Source organism: Accipiter gentilis, chromosome 34 (genome assembly GCF_929443795.1).
Source record: "Accipiter gentilis chromosome 34, bAccGen1.1, whole genome shotgun sequence".
Lineage (NCBI taxonomy): Eukaryota > Metazoa > Chordata > Aves > Accipitriformes > Accipitridae > Astur > Astur gentilis.
Window position 1 is genome coordinate 5,221,926 of NC_064913.1, and position 25,911 is coordinate 5,247,836.

The 25,911-nt window shown below is 40.5% G+C and overlaps 2 protein-coding genes across 9 annotated transcripts in view; both read right to left on the reverse strand.

The window, feature by feature from the left end:
- Positions 1-6,835: 6,835 nt before the first annotated feature.
- On the reverse strand, positions 6,836-9,093 carry BBS10 (Bardet-Biedl syndrome 10). Its single transcript, XM_049792018.1, has 2 exons — positions 8,904-9,093; positions 6,836-8,823 (listed from the first exon to the last, which is right to left on the reverse strand). The coding sequence occupies exons 1-2, from the start codon at positions 9,086-9,088 to the stop codon at positions 6,864-6,866; spliced, it is 2,145 nt and encodes a 714-aa protein (XP_049647975.1). The 5' UTR covers positions 9,089-9,093; the 3' UTR covers positions 6,836-6,863.
- Positions 9,094-9,399: 306 nt separating this feature from the next.
- Positions 9,400-25,911, reverse strand: part of OSBPL8 (oxysterol binding protein like 8) — a 95,331-nt gene continuing 78,819 nt past the window's right edge. For all 8 annotated transcript variants that reach the window (XM_049792013.1, XM_049792009.1, XM_049792011.1 and 5 more), the window contains 13 exons: positions 24,339-24,523; positions 23,486-23,567; positions 22,691-22,789; positions 22,147-22,243; positions 21,681-21,779; positions 20,126-20,223; positions 18,659-18,748; positions 17,947-18,083; positions 17,421-17,606; positions 14,779-14,866; positions 14,273-14,375; positions 13,577-13,682; positions 9,400-13,321 (listed from right to left, as the gene is read on the reverse strand). In XM_049792013.1, coding sequence (XP_049647970.1) covers positions 13,186-13,321; positions 13,577-13,682; positions 14,273-14,375; positions 14,779-14,866; positions 17,421-17,606; positions 17,947-18,083; positions 18,659-18,748; positions 20,126-20,223; positions 21,681-21,779; positions 22,147-22,243; positions 22,691-22,789; positions 23,486-23,567; positions 24,339-24,523 — 1,506 coding nt within the window. In that variant the 3' untranslated portion in view covers positions 9,400-13,185. The remainder of the gene's footprint in view (positions 13,322-13,576; positions 13,683-14,272; positions 14,376-14,778; positions 14,867-17,420; positions 17,607-17,946; positions 18,084-18,658; positions 18,749-20,125; positions 20,224-21,680; positions 21,780-22,146; positions 22,244-22,690; positions 22,790-23,485; positions 23,568-24,338; positions 24,524-25,911) is intronic.

The window sequence follows — 25,911 nt, forward strand, 5'->3', positions numbered from 1 at the left end:
CTCCTCCTCTCCACCCAGTTATAGCCCAGTATAACTGGAGTTATTTTTGTATTGCAGTGTCTCAAGAGCTCTACAGTCAAGCAGAGCATAGAAACAATGAAATAGGAGGAGAAAATTTCCTGCTTTCTGCTTGATCACAGACTGGCTCCTCTTCATAGACCCAAGCCATTTATCTTCTGCAAAACTAAGAACTATGGCCCATTTGGCAAACTTTTGAAATAGAGGGGAGACCTAGAACAAAATGGTGCTGATGATATTTGATAATAACCACCAAGGCTTCAGAAGTGTCTCACTGAAAAATTCTGCTAGGTGATAAAAACATCCCAGACTACAGGGAACGTCATTTTGGATACTTGCTATATTATAAGCAGCGGTTATTTGGAAATGCCACAAAACCCTTCCATTTACCCACACTGCAGCTTGCAAGGTTTACTGAGCTGTCCAAATTCATCCATAAACTCTAGAGAAAGCTGAACGGTACTGCATCTAAGCTTGGCACAGTAGGACCCCTCTTATATGTGACTGGGCAGCTTTTCTTTTTTTAAGTACCTAAGCGTCACCAGAGTGAACCTGGTGAGCAGGCGGCCCAGCAGCACGTTATTTCAGAGACCCAGGACAGGAAGAAGAGGATTTGGGTTCAGATTATTTTTGCTCCCTGCTTTGTATCTCCTTCCAGCTCTTTTAGTAGAGAAGAAGTAGAGAACTGTGCTCCCAGCAGTGAAGCAAAGGGATTGCAAAGAATCTCAAATATAAGATCAATCTTCCAAAACGAAAGCAAAACAAAAATTCTACTTTGTTTTCTGAAAGCAATCAAACTGCTCGGCCAACATTTTCCATGTAAGCCAGCAGGAAGCAGTCACCCCTTGTCCAGGGTGGGGAGAGAGAGCATCCAGGCTGAATTACAAATGCTAAAACCTGACTTTCACAATGGTAAGTGCTGGGTACTTCCTACTAAAACTGTCTTTACAGCACTGCAGTTCTAAGCTTTTTAGATGTTAAGTTATAATAAAAGGTTTTACACACACACGTTCTCCAATCACAAAATTAAACAAGCTGCCCTTTGTTCTATGAATCAAAAATCCACTAGTCACACCGAAACAACAGACTTCTTGAAGCTACACGTACTAGAAAAGCTTAACAGCGAGGCAACAGATGCCTGCTGGAGCGCAAGGGCAGAGTGACCCCCGGTACCCACGGGAACGGCAGAAGCAGCCCTGCAGCGGGACACCAGTGCTCCGGATTGTACTCCTAAAACCAGTACATTAAGAAACCCTCATGTCAATAAACATCTCCAATACAGCCGACACTGGTGAGAGATTAAATTTTTTTCCAGCACTATGTAACTATTCTGTATTTTTTTTCAGTACTGCAGCGGTGATCAGGAGCCTCAGAGTATTTCTGGTTTTAGGAAACAGTTCCCATGCAATTTATTTGCCCTATGAATATAATCCAGCAGTTTCTACAGTGACTTTCATTGCTCCAAAAGCCTAAATATAATCCTCATACATGATACCAGACACGTATCACATCTAATGTTAAAATCTCAACGGGCGTAACTCTCATCTGGAGCTGCCTTTTCCCCACATACCAGAGAAATCCCTGCCATGTGTTCACTCTGCACTCATATTTTAAGGTAATATTAAATCAGATGCTTAGCCTGGAAAATGAAGACACTCACTGAAAACAGGTCATGATTATTATCAAAAGAAAGATCACCATGCTGGATTGTTTTACTGGAAATCTCAAAATAAGCACAGGTTAGAGATTCTGTTGGGTAAAACAATACATTTTTAAAAATACCTTCAATGGAAATATTATCTTTCCTAGCGAGTTCTGCTGTGGGTGGCTGAGGACGCAGCCATGCAGGAGACAATATTACTGATGTGTCCTTAATCCCGCACTGAACCACAGCCTCAGTGTAACAGTTCTTTTATCTGCTGGCGATTTCATGAGAAATAAACTGTCTGCTGATCCAGCAGGAATGGTTTTCCTACGGAAAACTATTTTGTATTCTTTTTGCCAAGAATGTTTTTAAAAAGAGTGCACTGCTCCATCTATCACAGGAATAAGCATTGCTTCCAAAGTCTAGTCTTCTATTGAATCATATAATAAAGAAGGAGCTACTATATATTAAATGTTACATCTTTGCTACCATTATTTTTAGCTTTGGAACGCTAAAATTAAAATTCTTATTCCTGGAAGGAATTATTAGTTTAAGATTCTCGGAGGGAAGCAATTTGTATAATCCTAGATCCAAACATCTATTTCTAGTCTCATTAACAGAACACAAATAATGCCTTACACAAAAAGCTACCACGAAATTACAATCGTGTTAATTACAGCCAATGCATTTCCAAAGCTACTGTTTACAAATTCAGACATTACTCTTTTGATTTGTTCAGTCTTTATAGTAATAAAGCGATAAGTGGTATAGTAAATAAAGCACGTATTTAATCTCTGGGTTTACTGGTGACAAAAAAGAGGTTTCTTAGATTTGAAGGTAATGGAACTAAAGAGATTTTTGCAACTGAACATTGAAACAGTTTCTCTCTTGACATGAGATTTAAAAGAACCTCGCCAAAAAATACACAAGGGGACAGATTAACCTAAACAAGCATAGAAATAAATTTAGTAATAAAAAATGGAAGTCTCTACCGCTAATAGCAGATTTGTTACATAACAAAAAGCAAACTAAATACAGGCTCAGATGAATGCAATTCTAGTGAAGTCCAGGAGATATATGCAAGTGAATAATTTAATCTTCCTTAATCTTCTTATGTGGTACGATTAATCACCCACCTGTGGACTCTGGAAGATGACTGTCATGAAGATAACAACAGAAATAATATAAAATCACCAGTTATGCCACTATACAGTTAAGCTCCTAAACAAAATCTTGCATTCCCCTACTCCCCCTTGCAAATATGATTCAGTAGTGTGTGATTTGTGACACAGCAGAACACTATTCTTTGTTGCAACTGGTTCCTATTAGCCATACGCTCTGTATAGCTGCCAGAAAGGCTAAAGGTCAGTAATCAACTGGCCATATTTAGGTTGCTAATAGCGAGAAGGGCCCGGGAAGGTGCTGAGCAGCGAGCTGCCAGGGTCAGGCAATGGGGAAAGGCAGCTGGAGGAGCGCTGGGGAACAGAAGCTGTCTTGCTGCAGTCCCAGCAGCTGTTAAAAGTCCACTGAGGCTCAACCCCCACCCCCACCAACAAACAAAACCGGTATATCCTTGTCACGTAAACAGATTATTCCCATTCTCAAGAGCTGTGTGCAGGATGCAGTTTCAATCTTGTCTCACCGTACATGTGTCTCGAAACCCTTTTTTTATTTTTAGATTTTAAAAAAAGCAACTATCTGCCTGTATATGTGAATTTGCTACCTGATAAATGGGATTACCTTGCTTAAAAAGCACCCACACTCCTTGGGGCTGGGACGAGCGCCTTCAACATATTCTGAGGAATTTCATGTGGGGTAGAAAATAGGTTTGCTAGGGGCTGCAAAAAGGAGAGTTAAACATCAAGATTTTTCTAAAACCATTCTTTTAATTTTAGGCTATCAATAACAGTATCCCTGTACTTGACATCACATTTCAAGTTTGGACCCGAGTCCACACACATGTCCACATGTAGCCAATGTTCACTTTGTGTGGAGGCCACTCTGTACTTAGAAATATAAAAATAATAGAATAATAGGACAAAATAGAAATAGTCTCTGGGAAACAGTACAAGAAGAAAAACCCATGGGCTTTTACAACCTTAGTGTGTGCCCAAACATACCGCTCCCTGTGGTTTTGACTGAGTAAACACACTCTCCCAAGTAACCCCTTTGTCCCTGCCACTATGTCAAGAGATCACTCTTAGAATCGTCCCCATGTCACCTGCCAAAGGCCACGCTAGATTACACATAGCTTTAAAATTTGAGATAGCTGTAAGATGTCATGAAGAATTGTATACCTAAGGCTTAGGTACCAAGGAGCAGTAACAGCCTGAGTAGGGTGACTGGGTAACCGCAGCCTCTGCGGTCGGGGTCAGCTGCTGAAGCGGGTCAGAAACGTCAGCGGAGGAGGAACGGCACTGACAGCACCTGAGCTGCAGCCCAGCACGCAGGCTGCACCGCTTTTCAGGGCTACAAACAGCTTTTCTCTTTAAGAGTAGATGTGACAGCGGTGAACACAAAATATTTTCAAAGATTAGGTCATGATTACACTTCTGGCCTAATTAACGGAAAAGACTCCTGAAGATAAGAAAGGGCTGAATCCAGAAGTAAATCTGCTCTTCTCCCAAAAGACTAAGTTAATGCCTTTTTTTTTTTCCCCCTTGAGCTGGTGCACATCTTGTAATGCGCTTAGACTCCAGGACTGGAAACCAAACAGCCGTGTCCTGAAGAAGCATCCACCTCAGCAGTCCAGGACAGAGATACTCCTCTCCAAGGCAAAGGCATGCCATGTTCTCAGTTCTCCACACAAAACAGGGAATCGGTAGTTCGAAAGGGAAAACTGATCATTTGCAAATTACAAAAAGACAGAGGAGTCAACGAAATACAGCACCTGAGTCAATGAGCCCTCAGGCTCATGAGGTTACACCAGAAACAGGTCAGAAAGAGAAGTTTTATATAATTGCCATTTTTAAATTCTCCCTTGTATCTCTGGCATACAAAAAATGAGTTTTGAGTAGCATAAAATTTTTGGGACTTTGTTCTTCTCAACAGCAAGAATGACACAATTTAAAGGAAACAGCCAAAAGACCATTCACACACCAAAATATTTTTGGTTTAACCTTTTTCAAGGAACTGCAGTAAACCTGAAAGTGTGCAGATGTGCAAAGGGTATAAATTAACATGAAATGATACAGTATTCTCTTTATTTTACCTGTATTTAGAGAGCACCTTGCTTCCAAATACAAAAGCAGCTTCTGCAGACAACCCCCACCGCTGCCAGGCTTCAGGCGCTCTGCGCCGCAGTTGTTAAAAGACTACCACAAAGCAAATCATTAATCTTTAGTCAGCACGTTGGGTCAGCAGTTTGAAGAGAGTATGCAGAAACTTGTGCAACAGCAAAACTGTCTCGGCAGCTAATTACAACGTTAAAATACAGAACTCAACTGCCTGCTGAAGTGCCAGGGCTGGCAGAAGGTCCCAAGTGGTGTCCAGACCGTCTGGGCAAGCAGGGCACACAGCTCCGAAACACCAGCTCTTCTACAAGGGAGGTTTCTCCTCGCTCGTACTGGACCTGTCACATTAAGCACCCACCGAAAGCATGTGGCGACAGCAAGAATGTGATTTTAATTTGCTCCCACCTCTGCACCCACCAGAAATGATTCTAAAAAAAATGAATTACTGTCCGTAACCTTCATTAAAGAATTCACTCTGCTGAACACCGAATTCTGCTGGTTTCCATATGCAGATACCTGTAAGAGTGCGTTAGTCAGGGGAAAAAAATCATTACAACATTTCGTATTACCAAGAATATCATCAGAAAGTTGCAGTCAAACAAAGCATTGCTGCCGGAACGTCTGAAGAACTTTGACAGATGAGACTTTTCTGAAGAAACTGAAAAAGGGAGAGCAACAGCATAAATTAATGGAGAAAAAAAATATATATCCGTTTTCCAGTTGTAATCATCTCGCGTATCGCAGATAAATATGATTTGTGCTTATGATTTTAAATATCCTCACTAAATTTGATTTAATGGCAGATTAAAAAAAAACAACTGAGTTATTCCAAGTACTACGCAATACTGGCCATGGCACAAAGAGAACCGATGTGATACCATTATCAGCTGCAGCTGTTCAGTTACTCAAAAACCTCTCCCACCAAACCAGAAGTTTTTAAGACACTGCAGAAAAGGACGTGTACTGACATCCAGGTGATACTGAGCTTAAAGCAAATTGTATTAAGAGTGAAAATCCTGTGGGGAAATAAAATAAAAGAAAAAACAAGCAAGCAAAAAAACCCCCCCAGAATAAAATCCTGAATGATTGATGTCTGAACTGAAACACCGTCTCAGGTTTTTCACACAAAACTGCATTATGGCCTGCGTACGCTTTTCCCATGATTACATGGCCTTTTGTAGTAGCAGCAGAACTCAACCCAGGATAATTAAAATGAATAGTCGTACAAAGTAACGTCACATAAACTAATTTGCCAGAGCAAATGCCAGCCATGTGCAATATGAAGTTATTCTTAAATTCCACTGGTTTGACTGAAATGAACTCCATGGAGGATAAAAATGCTGCATCTCCTACCCAGTGAGAAAATTTTTCACTGGGACAAGCTGCAGTGGCCTACCACTGCCTGCCCCAACGCTGAATGGGCTAACAGCAGCTATGTTTTTCCCATTATATTCAAAACCACAAAATATACAGAAATATTTTTATTTAAAATAACATTCAATCCAGCCTATAATGAAAACTAAACCCCCCCCCTTACTTATAACTTGCAAGCTCAGTGGCTCATGCTATACTGGCAACTTTTAATATGTCAGGAAAACCAATCACATCTAGCTAGCATAAATACTCAAAACCGCCAAATGAGGTAAAGTTCACCCTCGGCTAGAATGCACACAGGAGCCTCTGCATGAGGATGGAGATGGCACTGTGCATCTTCTGCAGTGGAAATCAGCTACGCTTTCTCATGTTTGAAACTTCATGTTTGTGCTGTTCAGACAGCACAACAAAGTTTTCCACAAATCTCAGCTGGTTAGCCTTTTTCTTCCTTTTCTTCTAAAAGAAAAGCAGCACATTAGGTCTCTGAGCCTAAAAAGGCATCTTTTAGTCTCTAGCACTGAATTTTGAGACACACCCATTTGACAAGACAACACAGGAAAACACATAATCAAAAACATTCTTTATTAAAGATTTCAGAAATCATCTTCTGAGTCACAATCCTCAATTTTTTTCAGTGGCCGCTTAATACCAATTATTAAATCTATGGAGAGAAGCTCCATAGCACAATGAAGAACTGAAATGACTAACTGGTATTTGCAATACACCAATTCTAAGCCTTTTTCGTTCATAGGCAGTGGCTGATTTTTTCTGAGTGCATTTATGGCTTTGAGATAGAATTTGGTAAAGCTGTTTTGTTCTGTTGTCCCGTACAAGGACTTAGGAATACTTAGCAAAGCATCAGCAACTACATTAGATACGAAAGTTACCTCTGACTGCTGAAACTGTTTTGCATAGTACCGAATATAATAATGCAGCAGGATTTCAAAGTAACCTCCTACTGGCAAAACCGATCCTGCTTCTATAAGGGAGCTGGAGTAATTCTGTGCAATGCTTACACAACTCTTTTCATGTTTACATGGAACTATATTGCAACTTGTTTTCTCTAGGTCTTTGCCAACATCTAGGCGTTCACACGCAGTGACTGCATTAGTGTTGCGTGCGGCAAATACAGCAGTGCTGTAGTTCTTTTGATTGTCCACAAGTGAATCACTTTTACAGCTCTCGTGCACGCCACTCGGCTGCTTGCCTTTTGCGTGCGGTTTCTGTACGCCTCCTGAAGAGCCAATTCCTTCAGTGGCAACACTGAATTCTTTGGCATGTGAGACAGGATTTGAGGGTATTTGCAAGTCTGTTTGCCCACGTGCTGGATTTTCACTTCCCTGCAAACCAGGGTCTACAATCTGTGTCTCTGTTTCGTCCCTATGTGCTTTCAACTGACATTCAGAAACCTGATCACCATTACAAGAAATATTTTCTATTACGAGTTGCTGCTGAGCAGCTGAAGGATGCCAGCTGCAGACCTCTGAGGCTTCATTCTGGCTTTCACCTTCTCCTTTGCATTCCTCCCTCTGATCGACCGTTTTAAATAGCTGCTGCAGCATCGTAAACGCCCCTTGTAAAGCAGCAGCATGCTGCTCGTTAACGCTGTCAACCGGTCCACAGAGAATGAGGCAGTGGGGCCGAAAGGCGCGCAGGCCGGTGAAGCCAACGTGAGCGCACCTCTTTGAGCCCAGCAGCAAGGGACGGCAAAAGGTCGCGGCCGCAGCGTCGGCGATTTCTCCATGCATGTTATCGCCAAAAGGCGTGTAAGGCGTGACTCCCGTGATTTCACAGACGAGGGCCACTTCCTCCTCTGATAAACACTCCACCACAGACACGCCGTGTAGTTTTGCGTAGTAGATAACGGCCTCGTCTTGCTTGACGCTCGACAGCAGCAGCTTAACGTTGCCCCTCTGCAACCGTTTCATCACGTCTTCCGTCCTCCTCGCCATCCAGCGCAGGGAGGCCCCGTACCGACCCTCGGAGCTGACCTCGAACTCGCCGCCGGGGTCCGAGAGCGGGGGCCGGAGGGGCTCGGTGACCAGCACGGCCCGCAGCTCCCCTCCCGCCGGGCAGTAGGCCGCGAAGTCCCTGCGGAGGACGAGCCCGGGCAGGACCCTGGAGCTCTCCACGGGGAGACCGGCCACGGCAGCGTGCAGCTCCGCGAAGCGGCGGCCGAGGAGGCGCAGCACCCGCGGGCGGGGGACGGCGGCGGCCCCCGGGTCGCAGCGGCGGCAGTACTCGCAGCAGAGCCGCGCCAGCAGCCGCCGCTCGCCCGGCCCCAGCCGGCCGCCCAGGTAGGCCTCCAGCAGCGCCTCCAGCCCTCCCGCCTCCGCCCGCCGCCCAGCCAGCACCGACAGAAAATGGCCGCGCAGGCCCCGCGCCACGGCCCGCTCCAGCACCCGCGCCTCGAAGGCCCGCAGCGCCCGCCGCAGGCCGCCGCCGCCGGCCGCCGCCCGCAGGCCGTGCAGGAGCCCGGCCAGCAGCAGCACGAAGGTCTTGGCGCCGTCCCCCGTCGCGGCGCGGTGGCTGCAGGCGCAGGCCGCCATCATCCTGCGGGCAGACGGGGGCGGTTAGGCGGAACGGCGGCCCGCCCGGCTCCCCACACACACAACCCGCCTCCCCGCCGGTACCTGGCCGTCGGCGGCTCCAGGCTGAGCGCCTCCAGCAAGCACCGCCCGTCCCGCGTCAGCAGCGCCTGCCCGGTGGGCCGCACCAGCAGCGCCCGCCCGCCCCGCGGTCCCAGGGCTCCGCGCACGGCGCCCGCCAGCGCCGCCGCCTCCTGAGCCAGCCGGCCCGGCTCCGGCCGACACGACATGGCGACCGCGGCGGGGAAGCGGAGGGCGGGAAGGCCGGCGCATGCGCGCCGGGAGGGCGGGAACAGGCGGCCGCCTGAGGGAGGGCGCGGAGGCGGGAGCGGCGTGAGGGAAACCCGGGGAGGGTCGCGGGGACGGGCAGCGGGGATGCGGAGCCCAGCGGCACGGCTGGATGGCGGAGGGGGGAGTCAGAGTCGAGGGGCCTTGCTCCACACAGGGCGGGAGGCTGCCCGCCGCGGGCTAAGGGGGCCGTAGGGGGAAAGGGCTGCCGCCCCCCGGGATCGACCCCCAGAAATCCAGCCAGAAGAGCGAGTCATTTAACGTGTTTTAATAGTGGATTTTTTTTCCTTCCTCCTCCCCCAGAGCCTGACTAAGCAGGAAAGTTAGTTTTCAAACACGAAAGCCCTCACGAAAGGTCGGATGTTACATATGGCACACGCTTGACAAATCTTCACGTGTCTGGAACAGCAAGAATCCCACCAAGAAGGCACTGTTTACAATACTTGAATATCCGCGAGATTTTCTGTGATTTGAGGATACCCCTTGAAATAACAATAATCAAAACTTACAGATGTACAGAATCCTTGTTGTACGTTATTTACACAAACAGTGGTGAAGTAACAGCCTTTACGAAACTATAACAAACATTGAATCCAAAGTCGGTTTCATCAACACCGGTCCAGCAAAAAATAAAATTGCCAAAGGCACAGGAGCGCAGCAAACAACAAAGGGAAGAAACCACCATCACTACATTTCATGGGACAACTTTTCAAATAATTTATGGGATTTAATTTTGGGGGGAGCGGGGGGGAACAACTGGGCTATACTATACCCTCATTAAGTAATGTCAGCTATTTAAGAGGAATCGACATGTGAAATGCAAGAAACATCATCTACTGCTGAAACTGATACTTGCTACATTTCACATGGCATATTTACTTTTTCTTAGGTCACCTGTACCTTAACTAGGCAATCTGTACCTAAATGGCAAATTAAAGGCTTAGAGTGCATTTGAAAAAAACAAACCAACCCAAAACAACAAAACCACATGGCAACAAATTCTGAAAAATATTTCCTGTACAAGAAAAAAAAAAATCAACCTAAAACAAGATTTGTAAATCAAATGTGAAAACAAGTGCTGTTTTAAACTTCTAGTAGGAGGCCACAGCCCTCAAACATCTGAAAACTGTACAATCAATTTTTATAATTATGCGCAGAGCTCAGTCTTAAGTATGTAACATTCAAGATCAGCTACGCATCATGGTTAAATAGGACACTGGTGATGCGCTAAAGAAAAGGCTTCATACATGCCTGTGACCAGCTGTACTGTAAAAATTAGGCAAGAAATGTCTTTGTTCTATTCACATGAGGGAACATCATACCAAACCCAGCAAAAATAGGAATTACTAGGTTTTCCTTGTTCTTTTCAGAATTTAAGTTATCTAATCATACAGTCGAGCGGAAGTCTGCAATTTTACTTTCCAAAAAGTTTCATCATATATCCTTTACCTTCCTGGATCATCACTAAAACCAGAATTAAACTCTAAAAAAATACGCTGAAAAGGAAAATAAGCACAGGCATTTTGTCTTGCTCTGTTCAAGTCTACTTATCTTGAGCTGAGCAAGAATTTCAGATACAGAGTATCTGTTTAGTCTGACATTATCCAACACTGCGCTGCCAGTCAGCTGGCTGGGTCAAATCCACAGTTACTACCATGCAGTCCGTGTAAAAATACACGCAGACTGTTATTAACTGATCTAGACTAGAAGAGATTAAAAAAAAAAATCAACACGAAAGGGCAGAAGGACATTTCTATTTACAAGAGAGATAAAAGCTTGTAACTATCAGTCAAAAGTTTTAGCACCACAAATTTTGCAGAGTATTATTTTAGGGGGTTGAAGTTATTGCCCAAATTCTCATTTCCTCTTTTATTACTCTTAAGCACAGAGTATGATTAAAGGCTTGTAGATCTTAAGACAGGTGAAGCTTTGACATCTGAACGCAATAATGAATGGCCAAAATCCAGACTGAGAACATTAAATTAATGCTATAGTATTCTGCTTTCTTTATGCCATTTTATACATGGCTAGCAACTTCAGTTTCTGTTTAGGGACTTAACTTACATTCTGGGTTTTTTTTGTTGTGTTTGTTTGGGTTTTTGTTTGTTTGTTTTTGCAGAGGGACTTTCTACATTCACAAATTTTACCTCATCATCTGTAGGTATAATAGAAGTCCATCCAAGTTTGGTCTTGCCCACATACACAAGATGCCTCTGGTTAAGGTGCCACATTCCAGAAAATTATTCAAGACCAAACTACGCTAATATGAAGCTGTAAGAAATAAGCTGAAGTTGACTCCTTAAGCAATAAACTTTTGCGTAGCTGAGGCCCAAAGAAAGGTAAAGGTAAAAGAGAAGGGGAGGTGTGCGAAAGTATCAGCCACAGGAATATATGAGCTAGACCGATAAACAACACGTAAATAGTATTTTCACTAAACACCAGTGAGACTGACGCAGAACAGAAAGGTAGATTACCCGGAGAGTCAGGGAGGCTGGCCAAGGCAGAGGGATAACCGGGCTGTGGCAAAGCACCAAACGTGACCTTTGAACTGTTCCACTGCCCGGGAGGGATTTGATTTCCGAGAGGATCCTCTGAAAACAAATTTGGCTGCCCTTCGCATTGTGCCACTCACCCTCCTGTTGTCTCATCTGGGTTACAGGGAGTACCTTTACAATACTACAGCTCCTTTTTGACTTGGTGCGCTTGACGGGTGTAAGGAATTCACCAGATAAACACTAGCACTAAATTTTTTTGCTGGAATTTTACAAGTTTATACATGCATATATTTCTTCAAATAAAAATGTTAGACACCCTGGTTTTAAATTGAAACTTAAGCTTCACATTAATTTGTATGGCTACAGCATAATGAATAGGTGCATCTGTGTGTTCTGTTAGGTAGTATATACTGCAGTAAGGAGGAATTTAACAAAGACTCAGGGTTTCACTCTCATTTGTTTTGATATGTGTGGTGTTAGCCATCCTACAATTTCTGAAGACCTTCCCCTTGTAAACACACAGGTTTTCATTTGCAAGTGAACTCATGACCGTGCCCAAATTCTGTTCTACATCGTCTGCCTTCTGGGAGGTTCAACTCAAGCTACATACGAAGCATTCATTTGCATCTTCACATTTTGTTTCAAAAATAAGAAAGAGTCCTGGCATCAGCAGTCTGCCTCCTTACTGTGACGTGGCCATACACAAATGTAAATTCAAAGCTGTAGATTTATCAAGACTTGCAAACATACCATAAATCCTTGACATTAGCAATTCACGAGAGAGAGGGGACCAAGACAGTACCTTCCCAGGTGCTGTGCTGTTAAAAAATGTGCTCCATACAGCAGATGCAGGAATGTTTTTATGAAGAATCTGAAGTTTTAAAACTATAAAAATAAACCAGCTGGCTTACAAGCCACTATAGTAATTCAGGATAAAAACCCCTCATACTTCCAAAACAAATCAAGGACATTGCATTGCAGAATTCCCAAAGACTTCAGCTTTTTACCTGCCCGTTCCTAACACTCATGACCTTTGTATAATAATGTATTTGTTTTACCTTAAACAAAAGTTTACTTCCAAACACCCAATGCCATTTACAAAAACTGTTGGCTACTTCAAAAGTTCCTTTGCTATAAAAATGGTAAGTTTAAATGTAACAAAGTATGCTTGTTTATCATTCTACCATAATGAGAATCACATCCTACCTACAGGGTCTGACCTCTGAATTTTTAACTTCGTCTATTCTGTGGTGAAGATTCATCAGTACAGCATATGACGTAATATAAAACACAAGGCTGATGTCGTATGTCTGCGAGACAGAGGCACACACCAGGAGCAAGAGCGTACTGGCACTTACACAATTCTTACTTCAACTGGGTAGACGGGAGTATGACTCTGAACCATGGACACTGAGGCAAAGTTCTGTAAGTTGTTGCTACAGGGCTCTTTTAGATAATATTGCATCATTTGAAGTCCAACTTAAAATATGGTCCCCAGTAACAGTTCGATCGTTCCAGTTCAGAAAGGCCCTTGTTCACACTTCCTATTTGAACAAGAAATTAATGATAAGCTGTAGCAGAACCACGAGTAAAATGAAGACATAGTGCTTAAACTGCAAGAAATGGTAGTCCACAGGTGGTGAATTAGACGTGACTCTATTTCGTAGAGCCATAATGTCCCTGTAAGAAAGAAAATATTATCTTGTAAATTACAATCTAGACAATTTGACATTTTCTAGTATGTTACAGCTCCCTACAGAAGACAGTTTTTGAGGAAAATTATGAAACATCAATGAGCAATCAGTATTTGGGATGAAGGGTAATTTAAAGACATCAAGGCTTTAAAGCAGAAAGATACATACCAGCCTCCAAGGAAAAAAAAGCTAGAAAATTAATATTCTCTAAACCATTTTAAAGCATTTTATTTAGTACTACCTCTTAATGTCTTCTTGTGTTTCCTTTATAGATTCAATGGCACTCTGCAGTTCACCAAGGTCTGCCCCTTTTTTCCTTATTCTAGTATTATGCTTCAAAAGTTGCGCTAGAAAGATACAAGAAGCCAGATGTAAGAAGTGACTGCCAAGTCAAAAAGGAAGTACTAATGACAAACTAAATCAGTTGCAAAAATAAGGAGAAAGTTTCCTAACTAAGCTTCTACTGAAAACTAAAGCTTTATTTCAGTCACCTATAGCACAGAAGGACAGCAAGTTAAGCGCTTCAAATATCTTGAAACGCTCACTGTATTAATTTCTGCAAGCATTATCAACAACAAAAATCTGCCTTCTAGCAACATACTGGCCTACAAATTAAAACAATTAACCTTGTTTTAAGAAAGAAAAGGGATTAAAAACATTTTTTTCCCCCCAGATACTAATTATGTGCAGCACTTAAACCTACCTACATTACATAGTGATGTTTAAAAGTACAGGAAAATTTGCAATTAAAACCATGAGCCATTCTGCTCCTTTTTGTTTTTCCAGAATGCGCTTCATGTTGGACAGAACTGTGATCTAAAGCATGCATTATTTCATAATACAAACATTGAGATAAGAAGCATATGTGTGACTACAGAACTCTGTTTCACTGTCAAATAAATCTATTATTTCTGTATGCAAATGTATCTTTTCCTACCTTCACTCCCAGAGGAGTCCTGGTTATCAGGCTCTGGGGATGAGAAACCACACTCTCCTTTCTTCTGGCTGGCTGGCTTTCGTTTGATTTTTGGAACACTAACCTACAATTGATAAACTTATGAATTATTTCCAGAGAACCAGAACTGTAGCAAAGCAGCACATTCTAATAGTAACAGTTAAGTGCACAATATCTAATAGAAGTCCAAGTTAAAATTTTTAAAGTATAAGCAGTCTGAAATTTGTCCATCTTCCCATTTAAGGGAAAATACACATTAAAATGTTGAGATCCAGTTTGCATATTTTACATTCCTATCCAATCAAGTAATCTCTACCTCTTAGGAAGCAACACAGAAGTGAAAGACTATGGCCTGGGTGAATTTACATTTTGTAGGATAACAACTGTATTTCCTATTGCTCCCAATGCTTTGATGACCTTTATACACATAACACAATATATACTGGTCCCTGGACCTTCCTGTGTGTGCTAACAGAACTGGAACATACCATTGGTGTCCGATGTCGAACTTTTGTTTGGATGGTGCCATCTTTTTCAAATTGGATCATATCATTCAAAGGGTCCCACGGTCTGGTACTAGACAAAGTGAATATAATAGATCAATACTGCAGCAATTTAAATAAGTACTATTTTCCTGCTCAGAAACTACTTGGAATGAACAGGTTAAAGCACTCCCTCCCTATACAGATGTCAGACATGGAATCTGTTCTTCCACCTACAGCCCAGTCCTAAGCTGAAGGGCCAAGAGAGCCAAAAAATAATCTTCACAGACAGGTGAAACCCTCAGCCAGCTGGTAGGAGTACAAGCTATTGTATTAACCAACAATATCATTAAGAATTTATCTGGCGAGTGATTAGTATTTGTCAAACTTGGAGAGGTTTTCTGCCTACTGTACAGCTATTATTTTAGAACTACAGGGAATTAAAGGATTTTTAAAAGAATTATTATTTTGGACTGCTTTTTGTTTTTTTCTTTTAAAAGATGGCTAGGAAGGAGAGCGTAAGAATCAGTTACCTCAAAACCTGCCTTCATCCCCAAGTGGCTAATGGTAAATAAGAGTGGTTTAAAGAGGCACTAATGAGCTATACACAGTTTTCTTGTTCTGATTTTTTTTTTTAAGAGTGCTTTTCCAAGTACAGGTTAATATAGAATTTAAAGAAAAAAAAAAGGGAAAAGACACATAGCTTACTGGAGAACAACAAGCAGCCAAAGGCAAAGACCAACATCCCCCCTGATTACAGCCTTCTCAGGATAGAAACTGCAAGTGAGCTGCACGACGACTGTTCTGATGCACAGCTTTAGTGAGAGTAGATTAAGCATGGATTTCCTTTCATCTCCTGTATGCCTTTTAAAACGTTTGTAGCTGTTTCAGATGTTGTGAACACAGATCTGCATTTACATCTTTGCTTAACCTGACTTGAATTAAATGTCATCTAAGGTAACTGGGTAAAGAACTAGGCACTGGTCTCCCAAAGGTCTCTTGTATCTGTAATCCGGATGCCTAAATCCATAATCCAGATACCTTAACAAATGCCACAGCTCACTGAATGCATCTTTCACAGTAAGCATAAAAGACTTGGACCAGGTAGTGAGCCAGCGTTATATGCGTAAAAGGAGACAGAAGTTTCTTCCAGGGACTGCTGACAGTGCAGACTGCTTTCTAGCACATTTCTGTGGCCCATCCTCAAACCACATGGCTTCAAGGAGACAAGAAATAATGCAGATTAACATGACACACTATCCCCTGCAGCTTTAAGACCTAACAGATTTGAAGCGCAGTACTTCTCCTGACAGTTTTACACAGGGTTCAACAGTATGGGCAGAGTTCAGCTGGATTATTCACAACTCTTCCAACAAGCAAGAGGCGTCAACAGCACTAGAAGGTTCAAACCAAGAGAGGGTGTTTCACAGAGCTTTTAGTCGAGTTGGGGAATTCCCTGCTGCAGGATGCTTTGGGTGGTAAAAGTCTGCACAGACTTAAGAGGAAACCAAGGAAATACATGGAAGAGATCTATTGGGAGTTGCTAAGTACACAGAATCCCTGCTTTGTTCCAGGAAACCTCCGAGTTGCAAATTTGCTGGAGACATGAAGAGCACTCAGAATGCTTGTACTCTTCCCTATACGTACACTTAGGCCACTGCCCCAATATTGCCATTCTTGTACACAAAGGTGAAGGGTTCCCGGGTTTAACCATGGGAATATACTTCCAGCATCAATGGTTTCAGAATTACTTAACTCAGAGTATATCATCTTTGGATATTTTACTTTTACAATCCTTGCAATATTGTAAAAGGGTATTTGGAAAAGAATCAAGAGAATGTGGGTGGTCTGTGAAAACTATCACTAGCAAAGAGCTCAGCTCCAGGCTGACTCTTGCAAGAGTTGGTGAGAACACAGAATGCACCCCAGCAGTTAGAAACGCAGCTGCATCTTCATCTCTGATATAGATCATCACACAAAGAGCTTCACAGACACTCGCGTGTGCAGGGCATATCTGACAACTGAGCTACAAGGTCCCAACATTAACCACTGCTGTAAACCTGTTACTCTCAGAGTTATTCTAACATAGAACAAATTAAACAGCTCAGTTCAGTTAAGCACAGGCTTTTCTGTTTTTCAGTTGATATGCCCACGTGTACCATATTTTCAAGTCTGGGAAAATGCATGTAGCTGCTCTGGTCAGTCGCAGGGGCGGGGGGGGGGGGGGGGGAGGGAGGGAAGGAACACAATGCACCCCAAAGTACCGTGCCCAAGGAACTCTAGAACATAGCACAAATTTGTCAAGGCACATAACCATAAAGAAAGAAAAAAAAAAAGAAAAAAAAAAAAAGAAAGAAAAAGGCCATTGCAATGGTTACATGAAACATGGTTTCCTGCATTAGCAATCACTGCCTTTTCATCACGACATATTAACATCTTCTCTTTGGTGAAAGGCCTACCAAGCTGAGTTAAAAAATTATGCATTTTAATGAAAGTGTATGAATAGGAATATTAAGTAGCACTGCGCATTTCATGAGTTTGAACTCTATATATCTGAATTCTTTTCCTCCTGAAACCACAGCAAGAGGTTCAGTGACGCTACCAGGCATTTAACAAACAGTTTTTGTTACAAGCACTCCAGGACTCACTCAGCATATTTGTAGTGCCATTCTCCTGTGACTGAGTCCTGATCGAACAGCTTGCACGTCCACTCTTCACCCTTAAGTTTCCTCTCTTTGGCACTCTTTCTCTGAGCTTCTTCAAGAACGTATTTCTCTTGAGTAGCTTCTGTTTGGTCTTTGTTATTTATTGCTCTTGTCACTTGTTGCCAAAGCCTGACAAACAAGCAATATGGAGAGTTACAATCTGGTTGACAGAAATAATTGCAAACATTTCCTTAATTATAGGCTAAGTAACCCCTAACAGGGTATTACCATGTTGTAATATATGTTTTTTCTACATTTCCATCAAGAATCTCCATGACTAAGGTTTGTAAATAATGACCTTGTATTTAACAGTGTTGCTTTCTTGATTTACAGGTGAGTATCAGCAAACACAGGAAGGAAAGAAACCATATTTTGTTCCTAATTTGTTCCATGTTCAAACCATAAAATTTGTTCATAGTTTGGAGAAAATTTTTCAAAATAATGATATATGGTTCTAAAGTGAACTTACTTCTCTGACTCAAAGTCATCTTGCTCTTCAAACTTCACTGTATATCTAGGTAACCTACGCTGCTTGATATCAGATGTTGGATTCCAGAATGTCTCTGAAACATCTGTCTTCTTGTCACTAATAGTAACTTCACTGTCCTGCAACATACATAATTCAGTTACCTTAATTGTAATAATCTCAAAGAGTCAAAGTAACACAAAAGGGAGGAATAAGCAATTTTTTTTGTAACAAGAATTTATTTTCTTTTGGATGCATGTAGTTAAGAATAATTAGATATGCTAACTTGAAAATTCAATTTCTGCTTGCTATGCTAGTTCTAACTTGGAACAGAGATGCAATGGAACCATTACCATGGCCAAAAACCAGTGGTGCCAGTGTCATCTCACCAGAACTGAAACAATTATAAACATTTCATGCTGGTGCCATAACAATTCTTCACAGTACTAACACATATGGTAAAAACATTTCACAAGCTGAAATGTATTTTCTTCATGAACTACTCAAATACACACAACTTTTCCACCTTTTAACAGTTGCAAATAACACTACGCTGATTCTATATTCTCTAGAGAACTAACTATAAAGAGATACGTTCTATAGAAGTGGTACTTAATCAACTTTTTTTTTAAACTTGAGTCTTTTTTGTAACTAAGTGGTATTTTCACCTCAGCTGTCAGCCAGCATTTTTAAAATATCATCACTCACTACTTACCCAGTGACCCTCCAAAATAGCCAGAACTTCTTTGCCAAGCTTGATTTTCCCTGATATTTGGTTAACACTGTCATTGTTACCCAAAAAAGGCTGCAAAACAAAAAGAAATACTTTCACGTTTATTTTAATAGCAAATTATTTTTGCATTTATGTTCAGTGTTAAGGAGAAAAGTGCATTTATGAAACGTGATAGAAACAGCCCTGATGGCTTTTAGTATTATAACTTCTGCCTCTTTAATCCCCAAAACAAGTCTAAAACACAGTAAGTTGTTCTCTCATGCTGTATTTTCTTAAAAGATTTGCTGAGCAAAAGCATTGTCGAAGAATAGTGGAAAAACCCCCATAGAATAATGCAGAAAACAGTGACACAATGATATCTTGGAGGACATGGTAATTTGCTACACTAATTTCACCACTTTGCCAAAGACCATTTGTTACTGGAGATTAACTCTTGCAGAAACAACAATAAAAATGATTGCTAGGGATTTTCTTTGGCCTTTTTGACAGTCTGCACATGTATCCTGTGGGCTGATGAGGCAAAATATCAATTAACACAGCCTCCTAGCTTTTATGTTTCCCCTCTAATTTCAACCAAATACAGTTTCCCTCTCCACGTCCACATTTCTTAACAACTATTTGTTCAGCTTTAAATTAGTTTCTGCCTCAAAGATGGAAAATGTATTTTTCAGAAGTGCAAATCATCTATAAGTAGTTTAGAAACCTTTGTCTAGCTTTTGTGAGCTGGGAGGTGCTCCTACTGCATGCACAGCTGCCAAAAATAGTCCATGTAAACTGTTGTTTAGCACTGGACATTAGGCTGATGTAAATGTTAGCCAAAGCCTTTGCATCATCTTCATTCAAGGTGTCGTGAGCAACTTAAATTTACCTAGGATGGAAGAGGGAGGGGAACCTGGGTCTGAGTTCTCCTCCAAGAGCTCTCCAGTTTAAAAAGACCCTGAATATTTTTAGAGAACTAAAAATCACCAAAGTATATTAACAACACCACACAAAACACCTGAACCACTGATCAGATCACTAAACAATTCCCCTATTCTTACACCTTCCTTAACATACACTGTTGCTACTGCTGGAGATAAGACAGACCATTGCTTTTCCACCACTAGAGCTGTTCTTAAGATTGATACAACTAGCAATATGTTTGCATCTCTTATGACTAGAGATGAAGACAGCACTGTAAGTTTCAGTCAAAACCTTTGGACCCAGAAGAATACATTAAGAGAAGAGATGACAATGTAGTTCATTTTTTAAAAAAAAAATAATAATAAAAAAAATCACTATTTGCCAGATAGACATAGCTGCATACGTAGCAATTAAAATTAAAATCCCTGCTTTCAAAAAGACAATTCCATATTAAATCAGATCATATCTAAGGAGTCACCTATTTATTTATTTAAATTATCATTATGCTCATTCTCCTTATTGTGCCCACTCACAGCATTTACTAACCTTGAGTTTGAATTCAATTGTTGCACTGTAGCCGGTTTTCTCACAGGTGATGTTGACTGTTCCCCCAAGCTCTAAGGTCATTGTGCCATAAAGAATTCCTGCAGGAGAAAACAGCTAAAATGAATGTTTATAACTGAACAAGACAAAACCCCTAAGTTCTTTGGGCACAATTCCTAGAGTAAACATGTCAGTGCCAGAAGAAAAATCATCTTTTCAGATGACCTTTCCTACTGATAAGCATGATCTTTCTGTCAAATAAGATAACCCAAACAGAAACAAAAAGACCTAAGTCAACTACAGGTAAGCAGGAAAACTTGTTTAAGATATATCTTTGGCAGCATATGCTGCTGTCTCTAGCAAGGGCGGTATTTAGTCTTATTGGAGATGATTGGAGGAGGGAAGCTTTTGAGGTTAAGACAGGAAAATAACTCTATGACAAAGAGAGCAAAGAAAAACTTAATTGAACAGAAGCAGCATGTACAGTCAGACCGCAGGTGAAGACAATCATGGACAAGCAATATAAGACAACACTGATCACCTCCCTGAAGATTTTTGGAAGCACAAGGCTGACAATGCTGAATACACATTCTTTCCCACCATTACTGTCTTTCCTCCTGCAATCCAGCTTTTGAAACACTGAATATATTTTACATACAGTGGATGCATGTGCAAATATGTTTTTTTCACTACGCACATTCTCCTTCCCTGCATATTCTTCTACCTTTCTCTCTATCAGCTTTATTAGTCACATTTCCTCCTGTTTGACTTGAATGTATGTATGTATTATGTGCTTTTTAATTGTTAAGTATTATTTTTCTCACCAAAGCCATAAAAAAAAATCCAACAGAATATTAAAAACACCCATGAACAATGGAAAGAGAAGAGTCTACCAAACTAACATCAAATTACCCAATTCTGCTAACTGATTTTCATACATCTCAAGTGAAGGAAAATATTGTAGTTGCTGACTGTAAGGCTTCCGAAAGAGAATTGTGGCAGAGAATATATGGGTAGATAAACCTAAGTAGCAGTTTAAAAATCAGCAACTCTGCAGTGTATTTTGTACTACTACCAACCCTCCAGAAAGCTTTACAAATTACTGACTGGTTTCCTACAGTGAAACTAAAGACAAATTGTCACAATTTACACTCAAGTCACACAGTGAAGTGTAGATACTACATTGCCTTTTATGTTTACAGGAGGAAAATACTGGAAAAGCTCAAAACTGTTCTTTAAAAAAAAAAGACAATCCAAACAGTACATTGCTGCCATGTAATGACAGATAGCTATATATATGCTGTTACTATTTATGAAAAAAAAAAAAAAAATATTTCTGTGCCAAAACATAGATCATTGCTTAAACAACAGATGTATTTTCCTCGTGATAAAATATGTGGAAGCCTAGAGCCACCAATGTTGCCAATGTTCAGAACACTCTTCTCAGATGACAAGTTCGAATCCAACACAGTATACTATTTAGAAAATGAACTATTTAGAATAATAAACTTCTGTTCTCATCACTTTTCCATCTAGAAAATGAAAAAAACCCTACTACCTTTACAATGAGCATATGGCATTGTCATTACATAATCTTCTCCCCTATTTAGGAATGTCAGCCGTCCTTCTCCATCTAGTATGGCAGATAATGAATTCCCTGAAATTCAAAGACAGAAAATCATGTTTCTCACCCTGCAAGACAACAGTCAACATCTCCTGTTAAATGAGATTCATTTTATTAATGAAGAACATCAGTATATTTAGCACTGCAATCTATCCTGTCTAGTGAAGCCACTATAATACACAGCATCTCCAATTAAAAATTAAAATAGAATCCAAATATAGAATCCCAAAGTAGAAATTAAAATTCCAAAGACCAGTAGCAAAAACTTTGTAAGGAAAGGGTAATACAATGATCAAACCCCTGATTCTTCTAACAGCCTTCTTTCATCCACAAAACACACCTCATTTGCACCAATTTTACACTCCTCAATAAAGGTACAACGAAAAAAACCATTATTTACCATAGAATTTTGATTTGGCCAGAATGCTACCACTAAGGCAAAAACCATCCTTGCGGTTGCTAACATAGAAGGCAGATATTGGAGGATGATGCGATACCTGTTGAAAAAAACCACATATTTGAAGAAAACCCAAAACAAAACAACAAAAAACCCCATGCAACATAGTATAAACCTTGAGCTAATAATGACAGAACGCAAAATTCAAGCTGCGCATAATAGAATACAGTTAATATATGTGAAATGAGACTATAATCTTTAGAGATAAAGATCAAGAAAACACTTACTGAATTTCAAGAGTTAAGAAAATTAGCACCTGACTTTTTCCTGGAGGAAGAGCAAACAGAAAAGCTGGAAACACCTTTCTGTCTCTCTAGGAAGACACACGTAAGAGACATCTGTAAAAAAACTATGCTCATCAGGAGAGCTTTTAGGATACTATTCATACATTTAAATACATTTTCTGAAACTACCATACTGTTCGGCTAGCATGAAAATGCAGAGCATTTATTTTTCTTAAAAATATTTGACTGGTTATTGCAGCTACCTGTTCTGCAATGTAGAAAGTCTTGCTATTCGTCCTTGGATGAATCCACATGCAGCGGAAAGTCTCACCAAGTATAGGATTGTACGGTTTTTTTAGTCCCTAAACAGAAATAGAACAGAGAGTAACCATACAATGCAGGTACAGAACTCATGAAATACTTTATCAGTCTTTCACTGAAGATAAGACACACAAAAAATATGATCTAATTTATATGCTAAAGTACACTGTACTTGATTTCATCATTTGAATATTATGCTCAGTTACTCTGCTCTTCATTCTAAAGAAATCGGCATAGATATACTACATCTGCTAAACTATTCCAGGCTACACATAAGGACAAACAGAATATAAGGTTTTTTTGCAGGAGTATTATTACAGACCTTTTGTCTGAAGTTTAGTAGTAAGTACTTTCTTCTTTCAATACTGTTTCCCACCAACATGACTATAAAAAGTATTTAGTGCAAATATAAGTAAAGTAGTGGAAATGTTATTCCTCTAACTGCCGCATGTTATCACTGGAGAATGGTAAACATAGAACTGGCTCAGCTTTATCACAAAATGTTTAGTTCAACTTCTACTCCAAGGGAAAAAAACAATTGAATATAGTCTATTTTAAGCATGGCTAGGGACCAAAAAGGTCCATGATGCATTTGTGTAAACAACAAAAACTTAACCTTGCTTTTAAAAAATGCATAGTGATATAATTTAAAAAGAAAACTTACTCCAGCACATCCCTAAGCCCTCAAACTAGATGCAGTGACTAAAGTAAAGACAAAATAGTATGTGAGAGGACACCTTTGGCTTTTTGTAGAATCCCGACAAATACCACTTCACTACTTTTTTCATGCGGTTGTAAGCATTCTCTTCAAGGGCAGCTCTATGAAACAAACAGAACTCACAGATCAAATATCAGTATTGTTTCAATTATAACACGCTATCAATCGCTGTGATATATCTTGAATCTAGGAGCCGACTAAAACAAAGGTCTTGTGATTCGCAGTACTGTAAAACTTTCAGCCTGATCACATCAAATTCAAAGTTTTCAAATAATTGTCTGATAACTCTAATCAAACAAAAAATCAGAAATGGTATTTCCATGATTGAGTCTGTTCTCAATCCTGTTCCACCCCCACTGAAGTTCTTCCATTTATAAGATACTACTTTAGAGAACCAGCCTACGCACGTACAGAACTCAGAGTTGAATAATATTTCAATTTACCGTCTTTATTTTATTAGCTATATTTGAGCAGGCAACTATAAATCTGAATGGAACTTAACACTGTATTAAAAAGGTTAACTGGTACTGTTTTACCATTTTAAATATACCTCTTAGAAAAAAAAAAAAATTAAACTAATTTTGAGAAGTCTTCCAACCAGTCTCCAAAAGCTAAACCAGAAATGTCTGCAACACATTTGCTATTAAATTACCAAGAGAGGCCAGACTTCAAGATGTACCATACGAGCTCTCAGGGAGTTAGCTTCCAGAAAACAAGGATATCTGATGGCTGATACCTTGTCAAACATTCAAACTCTAAGCAGTCTATGACACTGCTTAAGTAGAGAGGATCAAACTTCTCAGTATACACCATTACCCCAGTTTAGTTTAAAAAAATGAAAAGAATGAAAACCAGAGATAGGATTGACTCACTCGGACAGAAAGTCTGCATGGTAGTAGTAATCAGACAGCTTGTCCAGGAAAGAACGAGGTTCCAAGATAAATGTAGGCAGTACAACCTTGGACAAGTCCATTCCTGGCCGGACTTGCTTCAACAGTGTCCAGATCAGACTTTTGTTTTCTTCCGACACTACTTCTGTCTGAGCAGCCTCCCCTGCCTAGGATGAACAAGAAACTGCTTACTAAAAGGAGAAAGAAAATAATCCTCCAGAAGACAGGTCAACACATTCCAAGGATGAGATTGGAAAACGGATACTTAAAATGAACCACTTGGAGAAGCTGAAGCAACTATGGAAGAAAAATCAAGTTTCTCTAAATACACTTATGATACATCTTTAATGAAGTATGATAGATGTACTATTCAGCATTAAAAAACTCATTTGTTTTCATCAGCCCTAAAAGAGAAAAATTTGAGGTTGAATTTTGCTCAGAAATCCTTCCTTAGTCCTTTCCTAGGCATCAAGTACATTACTCTGTGATCTCATGTGCAGGTCTTATATAGCAAAGGGCTGTTCATTCTACCAACTTTTCCCCACCATGAAAGCTGCCACATTTTTGCTTTTCACTGCCTTCACCAGTCAACAGTATTGGTGGTTTCCCTTAAAGAAAACCACTACTTAGGGGTAAGTTAGCAACACCAGCAGCCACACTACTATATGGTCCTTTCTGACCAAGAAAACGGGAGATATTCTTCCTTGCAGTTTCTGAAATCAAAAGCAAAGATTCTAAGAAAGGCAGCCCTCTTTCCAGAACAGTTCTAAAACGCACAGTCAAGAATTTATTGTCAACTCCTCAACTTTTCCTAAACTACTGCTTCTTCTAGAAACAATACTAGAAAGCAAAAAAGCACAAAGTATTTATGTCCCATCAATATGAAAAAAAACCCCTCATAGTTAGCACCTGAGAAGAAAGGGGAGATCTGTGAAAAATCTCATCTGAATTTCTGTTACTAAGTTTTTTGGTATCTTTATAGCAAGTAAAACATACAAAACCCTGTCATATTTGCCTGTGTAGACAACCTGCAGACATAAGACAACCTGCAGAAGTGGAAGGGCAGCTCTGGGGAATCATATTAAAATGCAAGGTGACATAAGAAACACAGCAAGTCTTCCACTGAATTCTGCAGACCCCAAGGGATGCTTAACTCCTCTCTTGCAGTAGAAAAAAGTGTCAGCTTGCATTAAAATATTCAACTTGAAGATTTTTAATCAAAGAAAAAAACAGGATTAAGTTAATAAAAACCAAATAGAAATAACAACACAAAGATGGGTAGACATGGTCAGCTTCTGCTGTAGGTGGCCCTTTCAAACCGAGCACCTTCTGTCTGAGTAATATTCCAGATAATCTCATTATCTCTGTTAAAATCTCAGACACAAGCACAAGAGTAGCAAAGCAAAGCAGAACATGGGTGAACAGAACTTCCCCCCCCCCATTATTGTTGAAAATATAAAAGGCAATCCTGCAAGTCAGCTTTCAGGCATAGTCTGACCCCTAAAATATCGGCTTTTTATTTGGAGAAGCTGCTTGCTCATTACATCAACAGCAC